This window comes from Labrus bergylta, chromosome 18, assembly GCF_963930695.1.
Source record: "Labrus bergylta chromosome 18, fLabBer1.1, whole genome shotgun sequence".
Taxonomy (NCBI): Eukaryota; Metazoa; Chordata; class Actinopteri; order Labriformes; family Labridae; genus Labrus; species Labrus bergylta.
The window spans coordinates 12,911,881-12,938,565 of NC_089212.1; the positions used below are offsets into that span (position 1 = coordinate 12,911,881).

Sequence of the window (26,685 nt, forward strand, 5' to 3'; positions counted from 1 at the left end):
GGGGGGGGGGGGAAGAGGGGGTCCACATTGTGTTTCACCTTTCACCCTGGTCTTTGAAACAACTGGCAATTCAAAAGTGATCTACAAATGTAGTGCAAATCAGAGCTCTGGTGCAAATATGATACACCAGCAACCACATTGAGAGCACACAGGTAACAACCATAGACTGTAAAAATAACAACAGGTAACAACCATAGACTGTAAAAATAACAACAGGTAACAACCATAGACTGTAAAAGTAACAACAGGTAACAACCATAGACTGTAAAAATAACAACAGGTAACAACCATAGACTGTAAAAGTAACAACAGGTAACAACCATAGACTGTAAAAGTAACAACAGGTAACAACCATAGACTGTAAAAATAACAACAGGTAACAACCATAGACTGTAAAAAAAATAACAACAGGTAACAACCATAGACTGTAAAAATAACAACAGGTAACAACCACAGACTGTAAAAGTAACAACAGGTAACAACCATAGACTGTAAAAGTAACAACAGGTAACAACCATAGACTGTAAAAATAACAACAGGTAACAACGTACACACAGAGAAAAAATAAATAGAAATAAGATTAGATAATTTAACGGTGATAGCCTACCAACATTGTGCTAATTATATAAAATACAAAAATGCAAATACGGATAAGATAAAATAGACAAGATAAGATATGATCTCAACTCCAAATACATTTTTAACATTTGAGCAGAAAGTAGAAAACAATAGAAAAGCGATGACATTCCAAGTAAAACATACAAAACCATAAACCACATGAAATAAAATAGAATAGCAAAAAAATGATTGAGTAGATTGTGACTTTCATTTTTGTTTTTAATTGTTCTGATATATATTTTTAATTCATAATTTAACTTGAGTACAGTTTAGTTAAGTTTAACTTATAGATTGGTCTTAAATAGTTTCTTCTTTTCTAAGATAAAGATAAACATTATTGATCCCCCATGGAGGACATTTTTTTTGTCACAACAGCAAACAGCAAACAGGAATATAATTATCAAAAACAACAAGAAGTTAAAAATCAAACATATTAAATAAAGGGAGAAAAAATACAATAGCAGAATAATACAAAGTATGTACACTTCCACTTGTGGAAAGAGTTATTAAATTGATGAAAATATTTATTTTACTGCTGGCTGCAAAATAGAATTGTTTATTTAGATGTATGCATCACGTTGGCGATTGTGTATCAGTCATTAAAAAAAACCACAATTCAGCCACTATGTGACTAGACTTTAACGACAACACCTCTCAACAGAAACTTTCCGCTTCTTGACATTTAGTGGCTGATGCTCGACCACTTCGTTTTCTCTTTAATGGCCACGCCCAGCTCAGTTTGATGCATCGCCTCTCCCTCGTGCTGCTGCTTCTGTGTATCTGACAGTGTGCGCAGGCCAGCAGCTCGACAGCTCGTCCCAGCAACAGGTAAGGTCCCATCACTGCCGCTCACTTACAACAGCATTAGACTGTGACAAAGTGCATGGCTGCGGCTTATTAAAACCCACCACATCCGTTTTGTTTTGTTTAGTTGTTTAAAAAAAAATAGGTTTGTTTGCTCTTTGACAGCAGTATATAGTTTAGGTGAGTTTGAATTTGAAGTAATACGGGTTTAATGGTTGTTGAGTGAATTTCTTGGGTGAGTTGACTAAACAGATTGGTTTGATTATTCGATCATGTATCTCCTTTATTCTAAGGGTAACATTGTTAGTGAAGCTATAGCTGCAACTTCACCTGATTTAGTGTCCTGTATGGATACCTTTACATTTTACATTTTTACATGAGTTAAACATTTGACAAACCACTTCAGGATGTGGTAGCCTGACAGACTGTCATCATTTAAAAACTGTTAAGAGCAAAGAAAACATTAAAACCATTCTCTCTGCCAAAAATGATGGAATGATTACATGTGTCAAACTTTGCTTTGTGGCATATGTGACTCTCCTTTGTATATACTCTCATTTACGTTTTCCTGTTGTAATTTTGAATATTTAAAAATGTTTTTTTTTAAGGGCAAGAAACAAAAGTGTAAATTGCTGATAATCCATTGTCTTATGCAGAACATGACTGGTTACATTTATTATTTTTCAGTCGGTCCATTTCATTTGTGTATGCAGTAGCGTGTTTTATGTAATTAACACAGTAGCCTTTTGTGTGAGTAAGTTTCTGTTACAGCACAGGAAATATTTTAAAATATGGCTTAAAGGAAATGAATGCAATGACCCTGAATTCCACATCTCTACCTTTTTTAATTTTTTTCAGACCTTGAATTCATTCTTGATTCATTCTTAAGAAAAAATCCATGAAAAAGAAAGAGCCGTGTGATATTCATCATTTAAATAATGTATACACTGAGCTGTTCATGCCGTTCTTTGGCTTTAATAAGCAGACATTTATTTTCAAGGTTGTTTTACACATGTTCTGTTACCCTTTATGTAAGCTATTGTTACAAACCCAATATGAAATAGAAACAAATGCACTCCCTCACCGTGTAAGGATGGAGGATTTATTTTTATTGTAGACCTGAGAGTTTGGATAATAATGCAGAGCTCTTTTTTCCGATACATAGATTTCTATGATACGTAGGAGTAACTATACACGTGTTTGTTAATATTTTCTTTGTCAAATTTAGAAGAGTCATTTAAGTTTTTAAAGAAAACAATTGTGAATTGCTTGAATTGCTTACTGTACATCCAAGCAATATAGAAATATCACATGCTATCGTCATTACTGTTTATTTAAATGCCACGAACAACTACATGCTGACACAAACATATTAAATATATCTTTATTACTTTATTTCTGTAAAAGAAACTGCAGTGTGAAAGAGAAGAAGTTAAATGAAATCTAATAAAAAAAGCTGTTTATTCATTTTTTTTCACATCTTATCTTAAGTGCTTCCAACATTTGTTCTTATAATTTTCTTCTGTTTTCAGATTCTTTCATTTCACATAACTCTGATTGTGCGTCGTGTATGAAACATGAACCTAAGTCTCCCCGACCAGAACATGCACAGCTCCTCTGAAGGCTGCCTGGAAGACGACAAACCTGACATCATGTTGCCATGCTTCCGCAGAAACATGTACGACGAGCCTCTGGCCTCGTACTCCAACGGATCCATCATCTCCCAACTCCTTCGCAAGACAATCCACAACAAGAGGGCACTAGATGAAAGTCATTTCTTTCTTCCCTCTTCTGCTGCTCCTGACTCCGGCCAGGAGGACCAGAGCAGCGTCTCGTCTAAGGACAGCACTATGGAAGTTGCCTCTCCCGGTGCTCATGTCTCTACAGGTGGCAGCCCAGAGGGAGAGCATCCCATCAGTGACCACCTGCAGGCCAAGAGGGCCAGGGTGGAGAACATTATCAGGGTGATGGCTGGCTCTCCAAACAGCAGGCAACACGGAGACAGTGAGAGGTTGGACACTGATGCCCGAGACACAAGAGAGACCAGGGAAACATACAGGGAGAACAAACGCAAACAGAGGCTGCCTCAGCATCAGGAGCACAGCATTGGAGGACCAGCAAACAGACGTCCTGGAAGCACTAACAGTGACAATACTAAGGATGAGGAGTGTCACAAGCTGAAGGAGCAGCTCCACAGCATGCAAAGGCTCCTGCGTCAGCTGCAGGAAAAGTTCCTTCAAGTTTACAATCAGGAGGACCCTGAACACAATGACACGCAGGAGCCAGAATTGGCTGCTGAGCATGACAGCATGGGAGAAAGCTACACACACACTGAAGAGGATTTTGAAAGGAAGACTAAGGACAGAATGAAAGTAGGTTATCTGGTGCACCAAAGAGAAAGTCAGAACCTGCAGGAGACGCTGAAGCAGGAGCTTTCTCAGGCTGTGAATGACTGTGTGGACAGAGTCTTCAAGAAAGTCTCATCCTCAGGGTTGGATCTGTCCCCCCAGCAGCGCATGTGCTCCTCTCCGGACCTGCAGATCAACATGGGTGCTGACAGGAAGAGCCAGCAGGTGGGATCCACCCAGGAGCAGCCCCTGGCAGAGGAGGCTGCAGGGAAACCCCACTCTCTGGAGTACTATGAAAGCTCTGAGGCCCAAAGCCCACAGGACCAGACCGAGGCACTGTCCCTGGTGGTGCGCAAGCCAGCTATAACCCCTCTAAGCTCGGTCAACCAAACAGTGAAAAGGCCCTATCCTGTGCACCAGACGCCGTTTCAGTTCAATTACCCAACTCCTCTGCATGACAGTCAAATCCTGGAGCATCTCCTGAAGTACGGGCCACATTCCAGCTTCGGGGGACTCCCCTGCATGCCTCCATCCATGGACAGGACCTCCCCGGACTCAGTAGATCTGCCCTGGGAAGCCATCTCCATGAGGGCCAAGGTGACGTCTAGCCACCTGGGACACCACCCTCGTCCCTCCGCCCTCGGGGCAGTGGCAGTCGACAATCTGTGTCTCCCTCATGTGAAGATGGAGTGTGGGGAGCTGCAGAGCATGGCTGAAAGAAACCCCTACATGTCACTCAATATATCCTTTCAATTTGAAAATAATAGTTTGCTCTCTTGCATGTTTTCTTTTTTCTTTTTTTTTTTTGCCATTTTTTTGATGCAGAATTAAGATTTTATTTAACAACTTCTATAAAAAAAAACATAGACATATAACACCATGTTTCCTGACATATTGTTAAAAGTAAAAGCAACATAAAAAAGAAAATAGTACAGTTATAAAACTATAACAATCTTTTAGAATGCATTCTTTTGATTGTAACTACATTTACTCAAGACTTAAAATGTCAACTTGTCAAATTGACAGAATGTGCAGTGACAACCGTGATTTAAAATCCTGTTTTTCTGTGCTATTGCAAATTACAGCAGGGTATGTTTGATAATTCCAAATATATACTGTTTTTTATTTCAAACAAATTCCCTCTATTTCAGCTCTTCCATCTGAACAATGGCTGGTTGAAGCGCGCTGCAGCATGGGCAGTTCCAGTAACAAACTTCAAGGAGAATTTTTTCTTTGATCTCGCTAACCCCATAGAAAATTACAGCGTCTTCTTTAATCCAAGCCGAGTAATGACTTTAAGTTTAGAAAAAGACAAATAAAAAGGAATACAAGGCTTTGATAAGAATTGCCGGGAACAAAAGCCAATTTTCAAAGGCAGAGAAAGCATCGGTTTCTGTTTCAGGAAGCGTCGTTTTTTCAGACTTGAAAAGGTGCAGGATCTATTTCTCCATCATCAGAGTGATAGGGGTGCATCTAAAAGGTCACATCTGAGTGCTGGTGGAAATCAAAAGTGCCTGCCAACCACAACACTTGAGCTCTTGTCTTGAGCATTTGTTGTTGGATACATTTGTCAGGAGGATGTACACAACGGAAAGAGAGCAAGATAACAGTATTTATTTCCTAAAGGAAGAAATTCCCACGAACTGCATCCAATCGAAAATATTTAAGTATTCTAAAATATAGTTATGTAACATAACTAAAATAACCTTTTTTACACTATTTGGTCACGCCATGCAGAAATGATCACAAAAAAGATAATAACAAATAAATGTAATCACTCATAAATTTAAATACATACGTTATTTTTCAGTGTCACTGATTATAAGGTAAATGATTTCCTCCTAAAGGTCCTTAAGAAGTCATAAAAATGTTATTTGGCTTGATTTTATTTTTGCAAGGCATTAGAGAGTTATTGTTCTGTGATGCCTTTCAGGATTCACTCTCTCTTTACAGTGCAAAAGAGCTCTGCTTCTCTTTGAACAATACCACATCAATCTTTCATTCCAACTTCCTTATTTCAAAGGTAGGGATCCCTAATAAAATGTACGCTGCTGTGACCTGATAAGGAAATATTATGACCTAAGGCGTGGTGCTGGACTACAGAGGAAACGCTCCTGAGCGTCTTCTTTGCCATAGGGGAAAAACTTGAGAAGGTATAGAATGTATTCCTTTTTGCAATAAAAGACATATGTTCTCTTATTTATATATGTATATATATATATATATATATATATATATATATATATATATATAATACATTTTAATTATTTAAAGTAAAGCACATAAATCTATGAAATAATTATATATGTTTTTGGAGTATTTGTTCAATGTGTGTTTCTGAAAAAAGGATACAGCAACATATGTTGTCTTTAAACCAACTTAATTATGTCAGACAGTCAGCTCCTTTTTCAAAACATTTCCAAACAAGCCGTCTTAACTGCCAGCCATGAAGTGCTCCACTCTCTAATTAAAAATCCCAAATCGAATTCGTAATTCTGTTTTGCCAATTAGCACATGTTCAGGTCATTATTGACTCTGTGGCTAATGTCGAGCTGTTCTTTAGGGAAATCCAATTTAGCCGAAGATTGAGGCAACACAATCCGCTGCTCTGCTATCACTTTGCACGGGACTGTGTGCTGTGTGTGTTTTATATATTTAATTATCAGCTTTTTTGCCTTGACGCTAATTTGAACATCCAGGAGGGTCTCACCCCAAGCCACCTGAAAAAGGCAAAGCTCATGTTCTTCTACACCCGCTACCCCAGCTCCAACGTGCTGAAAACCTTCTTCCCTGATGTTAAGGTAAGAAAAAAAAAAAAAAAAAAAAAATCTCATTTTATTTAAACAACCCATGGATTTGTTTTTCCTGCGCTGAACTCTCCGGTGTCTACTTGTCAGGCTGTGTTTGGGACAGAAAAATCAGCAGTGTGTCGGAGGAGGGAAACAAAAAGGCAGAGGGTTTATACAACAAAGGCGCTGAGCTGCTAGTATGTCCTGGGGGCAGAGGGAGATACAGGGGCATTCTCTCTTTAAAAAGGCCACTCCAGTCAGCAAATGGAGTGACAAAGGACTCTGTAGGAAAGGCATTGCTATTGAGTGTCAACACAGAGTTGGTATTAGAGACTTGTGCGGCTGCAACCAGGCGGCGATGAGCTGGCCCTAAACACAACATCCTGTCTATTTTGGCCTTGGTCTCGTGTCAGGCCTTCTCTTCTGTGTCCACTTTTCTCTTGTCTCCTTATCTGTGTCCCTGTACTCCTCTTTATCTATTTCTTTCTGCCTCTTTCTTTTTTGTCTTTTCGAATAGGAACACTATATCCTTTATACACCTCTCTTGCCTCCCTTCCAGTTACACGCAAACACCTGTCGAGTTTCTCTGCTCTCTCTTCTTCTTCATCCCCCCCATTTCTGAGCCAGTGCGGGCCCCTGCTCTGACCCCCGGGGTCAGGGGGGAGGATGCTGTTGCTGCAGTCCCTGCAAACGTCTCCTCCTTGCTTACAATCCTGTGGTGGGAAGTGGCACTGAACAAAAGAGCACCTAATCCCAGTGTCTGATTCCATCCTATCAGCCCGAGTCAATGAGAGGGAAGCTTCCTTCTGTCCTTACGCTGCCGCTTTCTCACCAACCACACCAGAGGGAAGAAGCGTCTTTGATGCCTGCCCAGCCCTTAGGCATTTTTTTTCTGTCTTTCTGGATGAGGAGATAGAATAACAAGACTAATGTCAAGACTGAGTTTAGAAACACAGAGGCCTGACAGATGTTTTTTCATGCAGGATATTGGTGGGAAAGGATCAGAGCAATTAATTTTGCGTAGAGTGACAGACCATTTGGTGGCATTTTGCCCTACAGGTACCAAATGCTGCTTTTCAGGCAATTATAGAGCGACACAGTTGATTTTATAATTGAAAACAATGGCGATAAATGTTTTTACATTTCTACTTGGAGTTAGTGTATTTTAAAATTAAATTCTGTAATAACATATTTCCATATATCCCAATAAGGATGCTTTCTTTTGCCCTCTTTACAGTTGGATCAGAGTTCCTTCTGTACCGAGATATTCATTCAAAAGATTATTGTCAATTCTTCTTCTCTTTAATCTTTTGCTTTAACTATATATGGCATAAAAATACTTAATTTTTCCTCTCAATTTGCAGTTCAACCGCTGCATCACCTCTCAGCTCATCAAGTGGTTCAGTAACTTCAGGGAGTTCTACTACATCCAGATGGAGAAGTTTGCCCGTCAGGCCATCGTGGACGGCATCAGTGATGTCAAAGACATGACAGTCAGCAGAGACTCAGAGCTGTTCCGGGCACTCAACATGCACTACAATAAAGCCAATGACTTCCACGTAAGTATCCCTGATTAGTCATTCATCCTTTTATATTACAGTTTGTATTGTTAGTGTTTTACGATAGATCTCGCTGACTTTGCTGGATTAAAAAAAAAAAAATCTACTTAAAAAAATAAATGAGTCATGCAATTATTATTTTAAAGCAAATATTAGACAATTAATTATATCATTATTTTCTTTTCAAGGACATAGTTTAATTCGAGTGTGAAAATTGATACAACTCCCATTTCTTTTTGTCAGCTTATTAACAAGCTACTTCCATCCATCAGTTAGCTTAGCTTATTTTAGCACAATGACTGGAAATGCCCCCTCATACCTTATCAAAAGTAGCATATCAGCACCTCTAGAGGTCACATGACTTGTTCTGACATCGTTTTTCACCACCCTTATGCCCCTTCTACAGGTTTTGTCCAGGTCTTGTAACCATGACTTGCACTATAGTTTTTCATTCACAACAGGATTTGTTTTCTTAAAAACAACAACACCTTATGGGCCTCCCTTTGTTCAATAAGCATGTTTGAAATTAAGGGAAGTATAGCCTACATTTTGTTTTTAGCAGACAGCTTTAAATAAGATTGGTTAATTTTTGCCAGGTCATTATTAAGCTACAATGTAGCCTTGCTTAGAACAAAGACTGTAAAAGAGGAGGAACCAACTAGCTTGAATTGTTCAAGAGGTAACAAAATCCACCTATACCACCACACAAGTTTACACATTATATGTTTTTTATTTGCAAGCAGCCGTCTGGATAAACATGATTTGTTGGTTTGTACGTTCTTACGTAATTTATTAAATGAGAAAGAACTTGCTGAATAGAGATTCTGTAGAGATGCTGGTATGTGGATCCCCCCCCCCCCCCACCCCCCCTAAGCTAAGCTAACCAGCAGCTGGCTGTTGCTTCATATCAATTAAGAGAAAGGTATTCATCTTTACATCTAACAGCCTATCAGAAAGCAGTCAGGGTAATTTTCCTAAATGTCAAAGTAATTATTTTGAGAAGTCGAGTTGTGGCAGGAAGCACAGCACTTACTAACAGCACTAACCTGCTGAAGTATGTCTTTGTGTCAGCATGTAGCTGCTGCGGTCACATATGTCCGAGTGCTGACCTGTTTGTCACACTGCACCTGTGGCTGGCCAGCCTTTACAGCCATTATCTAAACTCCAGAGTGATGCTTTATCAAACTGTGGGAAGAGGAAGCCGCAAAATCCCACTAAAACAACTCAGGATTAGAGGACCAGTACGCCTGAGCGAGACTCAGATTGCTACTGATGCGGAATGCTGAGAAAGACGCTGTGGATGCCGAGGGAGAAGGCTGTTTGGTGGGAAAGGGATGAGACCGTTTTCTTTACCTTGGGACCAAGACATTCCCTTCCCAGGGATGCCTTTGTGTCAGGAGATGAGGGGAAAGAAAATAACTTGTGCCAACAACTCTTCTGCTAACTGTTCAGTGGGTGGGAAACAAGGGCTGCAGGGCGGGTTTTCTCCCAGCATCCTTTGCATCTAGACTTGATGTGTTGATAATGTTGTGGATCTTCCTGTAGTTGTTGATCACGCTCAGAATCTTATCCCAACTTAAACCACACCTAAACCTTACTTTGAATTTAAACCTGAACTGCAAATCACAAATCTAAGCATGTGTATTCCACTTTATTTCACTTATTATTAGCAACATTCACTTGACAAGTCCAGAGAAACTTTTTTTATTTGAAGATATAAAAGCAAAGAATAAGGCCAGAATTGCACATTATAGGTAGAAAATATCTGCCAATGCAGCAAGCAAATTATATTCATTAAGTGTCTTGAAATTAGATGTACTAACTCATATAGATAGAGACATCTCACCTGCAGTATTGGCTGATATATTTTTCTTAGTTGCTTTTTATGTCTTGAAATAACATTTTTGTCTGGACTTGTCTGGTGAATGTGGCTTATAATAAGTGTAATGAGATCAATTTTACTAGAAATACACGTGCTAAGCGATTTGGGTTTTTGCTGTTTGACCATCTCAGGCCCTTTAACCAAATCATTCAAATCTTCTGATTCCGGCCATATTCCTGGTTGGATTCATAATCATACTTTGTCGACTGATCTCGACAGAGCTAGATAGAGTCCCCCGGGGAGAAAATTCACCAGTAGTGAGTTTTAGATTCAAGAAAACAACACTGGTTAATCAAAGAGGCCCCCAAATGAACGTTAATGATCGCAGCACCACATTTGTGTGCAGAGAACAAAGAGGTGAGCTCCCTTTCATCCGCTTGAGTGTTTGAAGAACTGCGCTACAGGTCTGCATATCATATGTATCTGACTTTGAGGAAACGGAAGACTGATTGTAAAACAGCTTTAACCAAAGAGCTTCTTCGCTGTGGTTCGTCTCAACTTTGCCTCTTTTTCTCTCCTCTTTTTTGCAGGTTCCAGACAGGTTCCTGGAGGTGGCTGAAATCACCCTGCATGAATTCTACAACGCCATTTCCGCAGCCAAAGATTCAGACCCCTCTTGGAAGAAGGCCATTTACAAAGTGATCTGTAAGCTGGACAGCGACGTGCCTGACGAGTTCAAGACATCCTCCTATTTATAGGCCAAAGCGGAGAATAGTAACAGTATTATATCATCCTTTCTTGTAGTGCATTTTAGTGAGGTGAAATGTAGGTGTTGGATAATGAATCATTTTGTAGATCTGTAAAAGCACACAAACACAAACACATTTAAAAAATAAAGGAAGAAACTAGTCTTAAATACTGAATGTTCTACTTTTACCAACAAGCTAATGATTCTTGATGCTCTTGTGGTTTATTCTATTGTTTAGTGTTCTCTTATACTCTGCCTCATCACATTTAGAGAGTTTGTAGGTGTGTACAAATGTTTACAAGTGTTCTCTTTCTCTTCAGTATTATTAAACTCGAGTGTAGTTTAGTTTGTACTGATTTAGTTGAACTCGAAGACTTTTTTTTTTGGCAAATGACTGTCAGTATTACTTTGCTTTAATACTACTTGATTTCCTAGCTGTGTGTGTGTGTGTGTGCGTGTGTGTGTGTGTGTGTGTGTGTGTGTGTGTGTGTGTGTGTGTGTGTGTTGTGTAAATGTTCATGTTGCAGTTATGTGTTATAATTATGTTTGGCAGAATGTGCATGTGAAAACACTGCAAAGGTTTTAATATCATGTATAAAGGTCATGTAAAGTACAATCATTTTCACATTTCAGTCAGCAACACTGTACTGGATGATTATTGAAATTAAAGATGCACTAAATTATAATGTGGAGCTTGTGTTTGTTTTCCCTTTAATTGCATATTTAACACATTTTCACATCTAAAGAAATAAGACACAGCAGGTATTTTTTTTTTTTTTCTTGACCGGTAATGTTGAATTCTCCCTATGAAAACACTGTGTGTCACCGCCGAGCCCCCGAAGGTGCCTCTAATCCGTGTCCAGCAGCCAGCTGTTAAATGTCCCCCAAACTATGCTGTTCACATTGTTCACCGTAGCTCAGTTCAAGTCAACTTTCTAAGGCCTGCATTCATTGTGTGGCCCGTGCGGATGCAGACAACTGCCATGTCTTAAAAAAAAAAAGCCACAATGCATTCCCTCCTAATGACTAATGCCGAGGTGACCTCATATCACAGTTGTGCAACCAAAGCAAAATTCCAGCAGCCTGTTGACTCTTTCTTCCAGGCACAGACTCAAAGCGCGCTGATCGCAAACACACACACACACACACACACATACACATACGTTTGGTGATGTCACAAAAAGCTTTTCTTTAAGCCTGAAGTTGAACATGAACAGCAAAATAAAACAGTGAATTAAATCATATATTTCATATATGTATTGTATTTTTTGTATTTTTATGCTTTTGAACATCAACAACAAGGTGCCTTCAAAATGAAAGAAAAATAAATTTTCTTTCAAAACAGAATTGACCACTTCTATAAAAGTATTCTGTTTCTTTTCCCCGAGTGATAATAAGTCATCAGCGCCCAAAAACCAAACATTTAATTGAAAAACCTGTTAGGCACCCAAGCACCAATTACATCAGAAATGATAACATTAAGGAAATTAAAACATTAGTTGGATTGGTTGATGACACAGACTGGAGACAATGATGCTCACTAATCTTTTAATAGACATTTCTTTTCAATTAGATCAGTCTTCTTCTGTAAATTGATTTACATTCTCAACTCAATTAAAATGCCTCTGGATGAAGCAAAGAGAGGCGCTCGAAATTAATTTGTTGTGTAACAATTTCTGAACAAGACTTGGTGACCTCTGATATAATGAAAGAAAATAACAGAATATACCTCCAGTGGCTGAAGCGCCTCTGGCTGACAGACCTTCAACTTAAACAGACAGATATGAAATTATGTTCGGTAATAGACAGTCTCCGATAAAACAGCAGGCTTTGTAATGAAGATGAAATGGAAAGGAAAAAGGCAGCAGGACGTGATAACATTTAATAAAAAAACACTGTCTTTGTGTAATGCATTTAACCTCAGATTTATTTAAAAAAAATCTGCTTTTGATGAAGCTGTACTTTATTTTATTTTATAATGAATTTGTTGAATATCAGGGCCGATTCTTTGCTTCTTGGAGGTGGATGAACAGAAAAGAGTAACAGCATCATCTAGTGAATCTTTACTATAATACACACATCTCCTCTGGCCTCAAAGTCATTCATATCTGACAATACAAATTTATATATATACATATATACGTATATATATATATATATATATATGTTTACTTTATTTAACCTGTCTACTTATCATGAATATTTCCTTTGAGAAACAAAATCTCTTGTCAAAGGAGTCCATGCCGACAGCAGCAGAAAAGAGATTTTCATTTAATGAACTAAAATAAACAACTACAACAACAACAACAACAACAACAACAACAACAACAATTAATAAGCAGAATTCAGCTATGAAACATGCACATCATTTTTCAAATGATCCTTAGTCCTGTTTTAATCACTACTAAAAACCATCTAGTACTAGGTGACTCTGCAGCTTAGACCAAGATGAGGGAGTTATTTCACTTTATTGTTTTGTTGTAAATAAATTGGGAATTCAACATTTTAAGCAATAATTAAAAACAGGCTTTTCGAAATAAACTGCCCTTTAAATCTGTGTTTTAGATGTTAAATATGCAGCATCAGAGCCTGTTGTGTACTAAAGTCTCCACAAAGGGGAGCACTTGTTCCAGTGAATATATCAACCACTGTTTGACTTTCTTTTTCTCACAGTCTAAGGACTTCAGGGAAATGGACACCGTGAAATCTTTTTTAATTGTCAACTTCTTATTTCCTACATATTGTTCGAAAAGCATGTCTGATTGTGCACAGTCGGTGTGTATGTGTGTGGTGAAATATTAATCGGAAAATGAGCTGAGTGTCTCCTTAGCAGGGTCCTGGAAAGACAAAACCAGGATCAAACCTCTGAGCTGGAGACAAAAGGAGCTGGGGGACTGGGGGGCACTGGGACAGACCCCCGGTTTAATCTCCTGCTCAGATACAGCAGTTTTAGCATTCTCACACTGGGAGGGTGCAGGGAGCAAAAGGGAGTGTAACTTGAGAACGTAAGGCCGCTGACTTTAAGCTGCCCTTCAGACAACCACTTCTTGGTGTAGTTTGGTGTGATCACCAGTAAATCTTTATTAATTTTAATTGGAGCCCCCATTTAAAAGAGCAATTAAAGCGGATTAATCGAGCCCATCCCGTATAATGTCTTCTGTTAATTAGTTTGTCAGCACTGTTTTAATATCGCTTAATGACTTCATATTTCAGGGATGACATTAAAGGGATGCTGAAGGAAAAGAAATGGCCTTATCACAATGCGCTTCTTTAATGGGAGATGTCCCCCGCCAGCGGGCAAGGTCAGGCCGCGGGGCCGCCGGGGAGGAAGAGGCTTCAGGGTGGCACCAAGGCAGCCACCTCCAGGGATGCATCGCCTCACACACACTGCTGCACAGTGCTGTACATGCACTCTGCCACGTTCACTAAGGCTTCAAATGATCCTGGAAAGGGATTAAAGGGGATGTTTTCATCCTTAACAAATGCTTTTGTTTACCACTCTTTATGTGACTCAGTTTCAAGTTGATTGTAGAAAATAGAACAGAAATGTCATGGTTAAAGCAAATGAGTAAGGTTGGAACTTCATCCTGCACCTGTCCTTTGTTACCTTTTTGCCTTGTGTGAATGATGGTGAAGTTCAGGGAAACAGGTGCAGATGAGTTGACTACAGGGAATCAATCTTCCAAAATTTTGCATACATTTCAAATAATCAGAGCTTCTTCATTAATATCAAATATAATCCCTTATCACTAACATGTGTTATATCATTGTTTCTTCTCTTGTGAAACACCACAAAAACATTTTGTACATCTTTATTTATTTTATTCTAGGAATTAGAGGAAACAAAAATATAATAATAAAAAAAATCTAATTGAACAGCTGTGTTCAATTTTTTAATTTCTATTTTTGTTTCCTCTGATGCAGGAAAAAAACACACCATGACCATTTCTTTGTTTGTATAAACTTCCTAGGCCATAAACCCAGATTCAGATTTCAGGTGTTGATGGTTTTTGTGCACATCATTGTTAATGTTCTGGTATCAGCCTTTAGTACATCGGGTATTGGTAACAAAATCAGTCGATGCACCAATCCTATACCATAATTTACTAGACCCCCAACAATCAACTGTTTTCAGGTCAATTCACACATTGTATGACAATAACAGTTGGAGGTGCTAATGGAGATTATCAGAGCTGACAAAAAGTCAACATCAGCTCTTTCCTTATAGTGAAATTATGATTTTCTAAAGCGCTGGTATAAAAAGGAACCTGATATTGGCCATTAATTCAGTCGCTTTAGTCGCTGATTAGAATTTTTTTTTGTATTGGTACATCTCTAGTCTTTTTGGTTGGGTGGAAAATTGTAAGGGCCATTGAATAAATCACATTTGAAAGGGATTTCTGGTTTGAAAAAGATTGTAAACCACTTTTCCAAAGAGTCTAAATCCATGGATAAAAAATACATCGAATGTGTCCTTTGCCATTCCTTTTGTCTAATTCTACTTTGTGATGATGCAGTTTCTTCCTTTATTGTGAAATACCAGATGTCTAACAGAAGCTATAAGGAACTGAAAATGCTCCTCTGGGGGATGTTAACACGAAGTTCATCTGCCTTTTTAAACAGAGATTTGATGTAGTGTAACAGTGCTTCACACAGTGCCTGTACATTAGCCTGTGATGCTCCTTTCACAGTGAGGCCGAGCCAAAGGTGTCCAGGCGGCAAGAAGTTGATAAAAACCAACAGCACATCCTCCTTATTGCAGCCCTGGCTGTTGTGCATCCCTGCTAATTTGAGTGTGCCCTCGCACCTCCACACCTCCTCAGCACATTCATAAATCTCATTCCCATTATCCCGCTAATTAGCCGGGATTACAGGAGCATGTAATGCCCCCGCTTCCCGATAGATTGATTGGAGGACGGTCTCTTTGTTTTGAAATCACTTCCTGATTGATGTACAGAGCCCTAGTTTGCAATTGTAATGGCCCAGATGTTAACAATCAAATGCGTTTCCGCTCCAGGAAGTAACAGTCTGTCATGGAAGAGGAGCCAGCCGAGCGTGTAACGACACATCACAGGAGTGTGGAGAAGGAGGGACTGCGGAGGAGGGATTGAGGGATGGAGGGGGGGTTTGGTGCCAAAGCCCTGGCTTGGCATGCCACTGAGAGAGGGCATGATGTGGATGCCCATACTTGCAGGTATGAAAGGGAGCTGAGCTCTGGGTTTTTTTTGCAGTCAAGAACTGGTTATATTGTGGTTTTTCTCATTCTTTGGGCTTACATTTGTTTTTATTGCTTAATTTGGTCCCTTATTGGTCATTAATAGTGGTCAAATGAACTGGTTTGAGGTTGGAAGACACAAAGCACTCACTGAAACTTCATCATCACATTGGCTTGAAGATGTTGTCAGTGCCAATCTCCGTTCCCTCTCAGTGAAAACAGTCCACTTTTCTACAGTAGAGGGCACTATTGTCTAACCAAACTAACTCCTCTACCTTCCTCCTCGTTCCTTTTTTCTTACCCTTCACCAATAAATCACTTTCCCGGATAGTTAATGGATATAGAAGCAGATCATGAGTGAGCTATCTGCGGGGCGATAATTTAAGTGAAGATCCCCACACTGATTGCAGTGAAAGGTTATTTATTTCAACAATAATGCGGGACACAAAGGGGGGAATCTGGGCGAGATTACCAGCTAGGGTACGCTAGAGTGCTCATCTCCAATGGAGCAGCGTGTAAATTGGGTTCACTTTCCCCAATGAAAATACAGACTGCAGTTTATTTCAACTTTATGCACATGGAAGGCTGTGCTACCCTCTCAAGGGTGGCTGGGGACTCAGAGATGGCTGTGCACATGAGGGGAGGGTGGGTTTAGACCTTGAAAAATGCCCCTTTTGTCCCTGAGTCTCTGGAAGGCTGAACTATGGAGGTATAGTCCTCCCATCAAGCAGTTTCCACTCTTCTCTAATTAAAAACATGATGGCAATAAGGAGATAGTCTAAAGCATGTTGGCTGGATAAAAGGGCAGAATAAGCTCCTAAATGTGGAAGAGGTAAACTCTTTGTGCATGTGATTATGCGTTTGCGTTGTGTACACAGCGGTGCATGGGTACTATTGATTGACTGTGTTGGTGCAGACCCACAGGGCACAGAAGCCAGCTCGGCACAGATACTCCAGTTGTCCCCTCATGCAGAAAAATGCTTGATTAAGGCCCAACTGACATGTCTAAAAAGTCCTGGAGAGAGGAGAGGAAATAGCTCCATATGCTGCCCCATGTGGTCACAGCATCCTGTAAGTATGGCACTGCTCACTGTCTGGTTCTGCATCGCTTCCAATAGCCTCTAATCGCTGGGCTGCACAAACAAAGCCAGCAGTAAACACATGCTGCTGCAGAGTACAGCAACTTAAAAGCCCACAGCACACTTGGGGTGCACAATGTACACTTTTACATGTCTGTCATGCTTACAGGCTTTCAACTATGCTGTCAGTAAAGATATGCATCAGACATGGATCCAATGCTGTGTGAGATATAACCATTGGGTAAAGGATGGGAGCCCTTGAGCTGCATGATAAGCACTGTCACAGAGACATAACATATGTATCTATGCGTTGCTTTGCTTAACGCTTGAGTAGGCTTTGGTTGACTTTACCTGAGGTGGCTGGCAGGTGAATTCCCTTGCTCAGGTTGATAGCTTGGGAGTGAGAGGATCAATGTGCAGAAGAAATGAAGGCAGGAAACTAAAGTGGAAAGAAAAAGCTGCATCTTTAGGATTCCAAGGTTCAGATTCTCCAGAGGGATCTCAATCCGCAGATGGGACTCCAGATCATCAGACTCCTTCCTCAGGGTGATGGAAGCTTCGCAGTCCTCCAGGTGCAGTCCTCCATCCAGATGGGTGGATCACAGGTCAAATGGTCCCAGACAACTGGCTGGGGACGATTTTGGGTGGCTGGTCCCAGGGCGACAGCAAGGGACAAGAGGGAACCTGCCTGAGACTGGCAGCTGTAGCTATCCCTCCTGGCCTTACAGCACCCGAGGGTGCGTCTGCTGCTCAGCTTGTGCCCCAGTGGCATGTGACAAATGGTGACATGCTTCTGCTCCCCTGCTTTGTAAGATCAGTGGCCCTGATTGAAAGCAGCGCAGCAGGCAGCATCCCTCAGATCCATATGTCTGCAGAGAGGCGGCAGACTCATCTGCAGCTTTAGCAAAACACTCAGATAAATGATAATAAAGTGATGTCATTCCAGCACATAAATGCATGCAATTTTCTGCAATAATGGGATGGTGGAGACGAGCACATGCATTCCAGTCATTTTATTTACATATGGATGAGTCAATTTTTGTTTTTATGCACTACGCTCTCTTCATTAAAATGTGCAGCTCGAGTCATCCAAGGAAGGATCATATTTCATGGAGGAATAAGGAGAGTTCCAAAGGGTTTTGAAGAAATAAAACAAGAAAGAAGACAACTGAGCCAGGCCTCTTACTGAAGTTCCAGCAGCCTTTATTAAAAGTGCAGCATGATTGATAACCTGTCAGTCATTGGAATAATCACGGCCAATCCTGTCTCTCACAGCCAGCTCTGCTTCCCGCCCTCATCCTTTATGCCCCTATCACCCCGAACACATCCACTTGCCATTGAAAACCTGTAATTGAATGAGTTTTTGTCATTATTGTGATTAATCATATTAATTTGAACTAATTAAGAGATGGTTCCAAGTTATGACAATTAGATTAATGAAATTAGTTTTTACTTTTTTTCAGCCAACCTAATAAAAAAGGGAAAATCAGACCAGGACTGTTATGAAACAGTTGGCAATCTGGATTTTGGGACTAATTGAATGTCTGATTTTATTAATGATGAAATTTGTAAAAGTCCTTGAGGGGGAAATTAACGCAGATTCAGCTGCTAAGAGTGGAAAATTCATTAAAATTCCTGGAGATATTCCTGTCATTAAAGGCACAGGCTCTGTTAACCCTGGTCCGAACGGCTGGTGTGTTCACATGGGGGCTCCCCACTATGGCTTAAGGAGAAGTATTAAGTATTTAGAGATGACAGTGAAGGATCTGTCCCTTAACTTAGGTCAATAAGGGATCAGCGCTGTAGCTCTTTAACACATTTTTTTTTTCTTTTCCCAATTTTATTTACTCTTGGAATGAATTTAGAGTAACATTATTGGAATCATCTTGCTCTGAATAGGTATGCAACTGGATGTATAATTCTTTTAGAAAAAGTCATTTATAGAGACAGTCAACTTTGCTTTGGTTTAGATATAAAAAATAACTATGATCATATTTTTCGTTTACATATTGATGTTTCAGTGACGCAATTGTTGACCTTTGCTGCTTGTTGTAGGATTTAAATCGCGAGTTCATTTGGCAAACAGATCTAATATTTTATAGCTATAGCTTTTTTTTGGAGCTGCTCTAACAACCACATTTCCCCGGAAGGGAGATCAATAATGTTCATCCTGTCTTGTTATTCTTCCTAGTCGAAACGAACATTTTCAAATACCCACAATGACTTCTTTCCTATCAACAAATTTCTTTATAGCTATCCACAATGTCATTCTTCTGTAAATAATGTCACTTTTGTAATTCATCTGCTGGGCTTTTAATTTCAGAAATCTACAGCAAAATGTAGCCTACCTCATGATAACAGTTAGTGTTGGATCAACTTCAACAGATTATTTTATTTGATGATTAATACGTTGCTAGGCAGCCCACTGTGGAAGTCACTTTTGTTATCAATAAGAAAGGTGAAAAACAGAAGGTGTTTGAGGGGCATGCTAATTGGTAACGTGCTTGATGACATCAATGACACAAATGGAGGAATGTGGCAACATACATGGAAAAGATGACAACAACAGAGGATGGTATGAACGACCTGCATCAAAACTGTGAGTGAAGTCGGGCCTATAGTTAGCTACTTAGGTGCTCATGTCATGGGTGCTGTTTATCATAGGCTAAAGCAGGCAGGCAGCTGCATGCTAACATGAGTTGTGTGTATCGCTGTTTCATTCATAGAAATGTAAGATGTATCTGTGTTACATAAAATATTAAAGTTACAGCTTTGATAGGTTTGCTACAGTCGTATTTGCTCACAGTTACAGCTGAAGGTTTTTAGTAAAGGTGATGTTTGTGTTGATTTTGAATTGGATCGTCATGGTTGGTTGTGGTTGTGACATCATTTCAAGCAGTTGTTTTGTTTAATAGTAATCCAAGGTATACATTGTGCTTGCTTTGCTATGGGTAGGCTACTTGTCTCTATTAGCCTTGTGATCTGTGGACCCTGTAGGCCTTTATGTTTGAATTAGCATGTTTTAAGCTGCATGCATTAACCAAGCGGCAACCTCTGGTGTTGAAAAATGAAGCAGATGATGAAGTGCAAAATCCTGCAGTTCTTAAAGCATCCACTTGAGGCTGGCTGCAGAAGCACATACACACCCCATTCAAAAAGCCAATTTCTAAAGCAGAAATTGGTGTCTTGTGACCCCCCCCCCCCCCCCCCCCCCGGGGGAAATGTAGACAGTGAACATGGTAAACACTACAGTTGCGAAACAGCAGTGTGTTGTAATTTAAGATGTATGTTATGCAAGCATAGCTGTATTTTTGTTGCTCTAAATTTTACTCTTAAGTCATGTATGTATTTTATATAGATTATTTTTGTCTGATATTTTGGTGCAGTTTGTGACATCAACTCCAGAAATGCTCTTTATTTCTAAATTGCATTGACCCATGATGTGTACTAAAATACTAAAGTTGTCCTAAGTGGGTTTAGGCACTCATTTCCTGATTAACCTTTCTGCAGCACGGCAGAAACTTTGAGTGGCAAGTTATGACTTCAACCACCTATGAGAAATGAGACATAAAACACTCTATATGCATTTAAATATAATATTTGGGACATTGGAGACTGCCTAGTTGTTCCCCCTTTGACTTAACACAACCTTGAGCCTTTATTTTTCAGTGTCACAATATCTGTCCTGTTGAGAAGTGAGATGAAACTTAACTTTCTTTGAAATGAAAAAGTTAATTTCCATACGAGTCAAACTACAGTTTTTTGGGTCATTTCCAAGCAATCCCTGTCCTGTTGCCTGGCCGGAGCTTGTGATTGACACCCAGGTCAACCCCTGCCACTCCGGTTGCAGTGGGGGTCTGACACTTGTGTTGCACGGGCTCTGCGCGTTCCTTCAGCTCTGCATATTCACCAGCCTGTCTCCCTCTCTGCAGGCCAATTCATAATTAACAGCTGTTGGCTTGTCAAGAGTGGCCCTGGCCGTGGCACACACACATATTTATATTCACTGTGAAGACCCCCTTGCCATGGAAGGATTTCAAAGGCCATGAACCCATCCTCTTTCCCTGAATGATGGACACTCACCTGGAAGCTCAAACACATACTCAGTCAACCTGCTCTCACCATCCCTCCACATTCCCCTCCTCTCTCTCCGGCTCCCACGCTCGTTCAGTTTTCTCTCCGTCTACCTTCCTTCTCCTCTCCCTGCTGCTCAGCACCTTCTGCCACCGTGTCAGGAACTTTTGCATTAAGTCCAGTCCGTCTGGCCCTGTGAGGAGGCAATATGAAAATGAAGTGTGGCCTCGGCTGGCCCTGTGCTATGTGTGTTTGTCATGCCTGTTTAGCTGAAGTTGAAATGTAAATATAAACCGCGGGAGATCTCGGCCGCGATAGGCTGCTTGAAATTCTAATAAACAAGTAGCTGTCCACCTGTAATAAATGATACCCATAAAAAGGGGTGATTCCCCGAGCAGATAAAGATGAAAAGTAATTGTTTGTGCTCACACAAAATTAATCAGATCAAAACAGGGGCAATCATTTTAAGGAGACACCAGACCCATAAAAAAGGCAAAGCTGTGATAAAGTATTGGCTATCAGGCATGCAGTCTGGAGGTTAGCATTACAATAATATGGAGGGCCAGTATTCATGTGGCTGCAGATAGGATTATTGCATATATTCAAAGAGGGGGAATGTTTATGGTACATACGTATAGCAGCAGAGGCTCACAAAGACATTCATGGTACAAGGTCATAAGAAGTGGAGAGTTTCACTGCAGGAGGGATTTCAAGAGATGTAAACAATAAGAAAAAATACGACAAATGTTTGACGTCTTTTGAAGAAGAATATCTTAATCAATGTAATGACTTCTAGCGATCAATTAAGTCCAGGTGCTTTTTGAAGGTCAATGAGGAATAATTCATTTAACTCAGTTTAAAGTAATAGTCATATAAATACTTATAAATCTGGTGGATACGTGTAAAAGTAATTAATGGATTTGTTATTACAAGGGCATGCTCAGCACTGAACTTGATGGCATTTGTCTATCAGCATTTTCACACTCATGTCAAAAGACCCCTAATTTGAATGAGGTTTGTGTCTTGTTTGCTCTGTCATGGCTGCCATCACTTGTATTGAAACTAACACACTTGCGGTGCCAGCCAGGGGTGTTCCCCTCCGTCCAGATGCCATTGTGATCAACACACACAGCGCGTGCCATCCGCTCTGAGGGCCCAGATATGATAGACCACCTGGAAAGAGACGAGGCAACGCAAACACGGTTATTTTCACAGCTTTGATATGCTAAACACACAAAAGCCACTCCAGCAAAGGGGCCAATTTCTGTCGCTCAGTGTTTAGTCATACACATGGTGAGGACATAGAGGAGCTCTGTTCAGCTCTTATGCACTGGCTGTGGTCCTATGCAATTTGTTTACCCACGCAGTGGAGAGAGACCCTGATACACACAAACAACAGAGGAGTTCAGTGCTCACTTGAAATCTTGGAGACCATCCATCCTCGATTTTTAGCATGAGGACTGTTCATTTTGTGCAATTATGTCTTCTTGTGTACTTTATTGTAGTGCTCAAACTGATACAAGTAACACTCGTTCCGATATAGAGCTCTATGGTAAGTTTATACAATAATGCCTGATTAATACTTTAATTGCATCGCAAAGTCATTTTTTTTGCCTTTCACCAACTCATTGACATAACTAAATGTGTTTTCTCTGTGAGAGCTTTCTTCCTGGTTTGATTTGGTGAAACATAGACCTGTTCTGATATAGGGCCAATATAGAGCTCCTCATGGAGCTCAATGTTGATGGTCTACTTTTTGCATGCAAAAGGCAGGAACTTGGCTTTGACTTGTCTTGTACATATTAGTCTTTGCTTATTTTGAGTTTATTGTTGATATTAAATGTTTTGTTCATAGAGAGCACTGTTCACCGAAGTAAATGTACTTGTGTGTGTAAGCATACCTGGCCAATAAAGCTTATTCTGATTCTGACTTGCAATTGAAAATATATGTAATTTGGATAACACATTAACATAGGGTGGCACATTAAAAACAATCATTTGACATGGTTAAAAAAGCACAAAATACACGTAATAAAAACAGACCCAATAGACATACATTAAAGGAGGGCAGCACGTTGTTAATGGTGAATTTTGAAGTGGTGTTCGATAATATTATAAAGTGCTGTGTGCAGTATGAGGGAGCAAGCTGACTTTAGAGTGCCCTTACTGATTAAGATGTTTTATGGTAACTGGGACAAATATTTTTTTTTCTGCAAAGGGGACACTGTACCTTTGTCCTGAAGGCAAAAGCTAAAAGTGGTGAATTAATGGATGACTGAGGTCCTTTAAAAATATCCCACTTAGGCACAATGGACTGCCTTTCGTAGTAGTGTGGATTTCATGTATTACACAACATTTCATTTGTATACTGAGAACTAAATTGTTGATAGTATTCAGCCTTAGTTTTTAAAATAAGGATGTCAGGCATAATATTGTTTACCTTAACTCTGTGAGGCTAATAGAGTTGAGGTAAATGAGGGAATAATATTCCCCATTAATGCTTGTTTTAATACTTTTAAAAATCATTATTTTGTCCTTTCCAAACTCAGTTAGATAACCACATCCTGTAAGTTTCTACTACAGTGTTTGATTTGGTAAAAGATAGAGCCCTAAATCTGGCATTGAAAAGTTCTGCAGTTCGTTCACAAATCCATCATTTTTAGGCTCCCCTGAAAATCAAATGGTTTCAAGTAAATTACGATGTCAACCAAATACAACAGTGTGGTGTTGGTGGGGAATGTAATGTTAGCTTGACCCGATGACAGCATTTCCAATATGGCGACCACCATCGATGTGCTTCAAAAGTAAGCTTGGGTGACATCACTGAGGTTACATCCATACAGTCTATGGTTTTTCCACCAATAGTATGTGCTTTTGAATCCAGCAGGGATCAGAGGGATTCTCAGTATTAGCTTAGTTTCAGTGACAGTATCAGGAAGAAGATGTAGTATTGGAACATGGTAAAACATCACAGTCAAAATGCCATTGGCAGCGGCAGCTTCTGAGCTCGTATTGATTTAAAAAATGAATCACATCTCACCAGAAGACTGCCCTGTCAAGTGACAATGGCCTACTATTCTATTTAAGTGCAAAGCTGCCAAACTAAAGTACAATGAACTCTGAGGGTGTCAAATAGAAGAGATCAACAAGTCGTCCATTTAGCAGCTGTCCTAATTGAGTGGGTGATGAAGCTACGGCTTCTCTGGAGGGTATTGTGTGCTTTGGCAAGTGTCTCATCTAGTTACAGGCAAAAGATTGCATTTGAAAGTGAGGGAGAGAGGCAGCACCCGAAGGCAGCACTTGTGTGAAACTCTTCACGGCGACCAAATTCCCTGCTCTCTTTATTCTTGTCTGGCAGGTTGTAATGGAGTTAATTGTACAATAAAAGCTATTCTCTAAATCATTTCCTCTCTGTCCATACAAGATTGATCACGGAACCAATCTTTTCTACTGCTGTAATTTTCATATTTAATGAGCGTGACTCCAAAACTATTACACTAATTAGTCAAATCTCACATATCGGTAATGATGCTCGCAGTAATTAATATTGTATTTAATTAAAAAATGACCCATTTCAATGGCTTGCATGCAGGCGTTGCTGGTTGGTTTGCCTGCGGGTAGGAGGGGATGTGCGAGCGGGGGGAGGATGGGGGCTGGGCTGTTGGACAGCACAGTGGAGATGGATAGAGAGCTAGAAGAGTGGGGGGTAAAAGGAGGGAAGCGGGGACAGGTGTAGGTGCTGCGAGTGTCTCTCTCTCTCTCTCTCTCTTTCTGGCTGTGCCGCTGCAGATTCCCAGTTTCCTGCAGCATATGTCTGCGTGGTTAGCATGTGCTCCAGACCCCCTCTTTCCTTCACTGGAGGCAGCCAGCCTGTGTGATTTATGTGGGGCCCCTGTTCCACTGTGCATACACTGGAAAATCTCCAGTTTACACAAGAATTGCCTGAAAAATGAGATCTGTGACTACATTCTTTTCATTAGCGGCTTACGCTAGCGTGGAGCCTGGGAGCCTCTGAGCTCCTAATGATGCGCACGCAGGGCCCACAGCTCCCAGCTGCGCTCAGGCTCTCATTACCTACAAGAGCCTTGTCACAAACACTCTTATTTAATTTCCACAACAATTAAAAAAGGGAAAACAGTTGCTAAACTTGTGCTGCTTGAGGCAGCTGGATGCTGTGTGCTCAATAGCTCAGACAAAATGTTTGTTCAACAAATAAACATTCACCAACGCACATTTTGATGTCCATCTATAAAGAGAAGTTATAAAAGACAGCTATATTTTTGATATTGTATTCCATGCAACACACATCGAAGAGCTCCGAGATAGGAAACGACATTAGGATGGAGCTACTACGATGAAATTTTATTACCAGGGGACTCAGTTCACAAATGCACACTTAGAAAACAGAACCCATACCTGTCTATCTGTATAGTGACAGATCTACCCCTGCAAGTGGTCTGAATGCCTGCATACACACAAACAACATTCAATCTCTCTTACAGCATAACAACATGCAAAGACCAGACCCCCCCCCCCCCCCCCCCCCTCTCCTCCTCCCTCCCGCTCTCCAGCCAGCAGTTAGAAACAATGATGCTCTCATCCTGGGCTGCAGTTCGGTTCTCTTATCTAAATAAGATTTAGCCTTCATTTAAACAGGGCCTCCATCAGTTTGGAGAGATGGCAGAGGAGTAGTGTGCGGGATAGAGGACCTAGGGCACCTCATTTTATCTTTATTTATGTCTCTCTGCCTCGCTCTTTACCCAGCAGCGGCGCTGGGTGTGCACATGCCACTGCCGAGACGCACTCAACAATGTAATTGGGGTGATGAAAAATTATCGTGATTGGGGGCATTACCTCTCTCCCTCTCGTGCCCCCTCCCCCTCAGCCTCGCCCTCTCCTCCCAAGCCACCCTCTCTCCCCACCCGACCAGTAATAACATCTCCGGGCCCATCTGTCACCATCTAATGTGACAAAGTTTTTATCGCATGTATTAAGGCGGCCAGATTAAAAAGTAAATACGGCAATCTCACCAGGCCCCTGCGCTGGCAGGTTATGGCGCATTTCACGGTGGTCTGAGCACCTCATCAGTGTTCCGCCGCCTGTGCCCCTGGCAGGGAAACAAACAGGCCCCGAGGGAGCAGAGCCTGAGGGGGGTGGAAGTAGATGGGGAGCCAGTGGGGTTGTGAGCCGGTTGCGGTTGGCTGCAGGGCGGTTGGGGGGGGGGGGGGAAGGGGATGGAAGGTGCTCGGCAAGCAAGGGGGGATTGGGGTTAAGGAGATGTTAACGGATACCATTAATGTTATATGTCTTCTTCCCAAGAGGTAGAAGGCAGCCTAGATTGCCCCTTTGTTCCCTTCACCCTTTCTACCCTTGCTCTCCATGGGTTAAAGTAAGAAAAAACTGCATGGAAGGAGGAGAGGTGGAGAGCCAAACTGGACATGTAGACACAGTACAATAGCTTTCTAGTGGGGGATTTTGATTCTCCCAAACTTCCTGCTCTAACCAGGTGATTCAATACTCATATCCTCCTTGCTTCTGCGTCCATGGTCAGTGGCTTGCTCCTAAAGTAGTTTTTTTTTTTTTTTTTCCATCTGGCCCATCCATCCCTGCTCTGCACTCAGGAGGAACA

The 26,685-nt window shown here is 40.7% G+C and overlaps 1 protein-coding gene across 1 annotated transcript; it reads left to right on the top strand.

Annotated features, from left to right (window-relative positions):
- The first annotated feature begins 32 nt into the window (after positions 1-32).
- Positions 33-11,374, top strand: prox2 (prospero homeobox 2). Its single transcript, XM_065966246.1, has 5 exons — positions 33-1,446; positions 2,955-4,511; positions 6,464-6,571; positions 7,924-8,118; positions 10,531-11,374. Exons 2-5 carry the CDS (start codon positions 3,000-3,002, stop codon positions 10,696-10,698), a joined length of 1,983 nt encoding a protein of 660 aa, XP_065822318.1. The 5' UTR covers positions 33-1,446; positions 2,955-2,999; the 3' UTR covers positions 10,699-11,374.
- Positions 11,375-26,685: the final 15,311 nt, after the last annotated feature.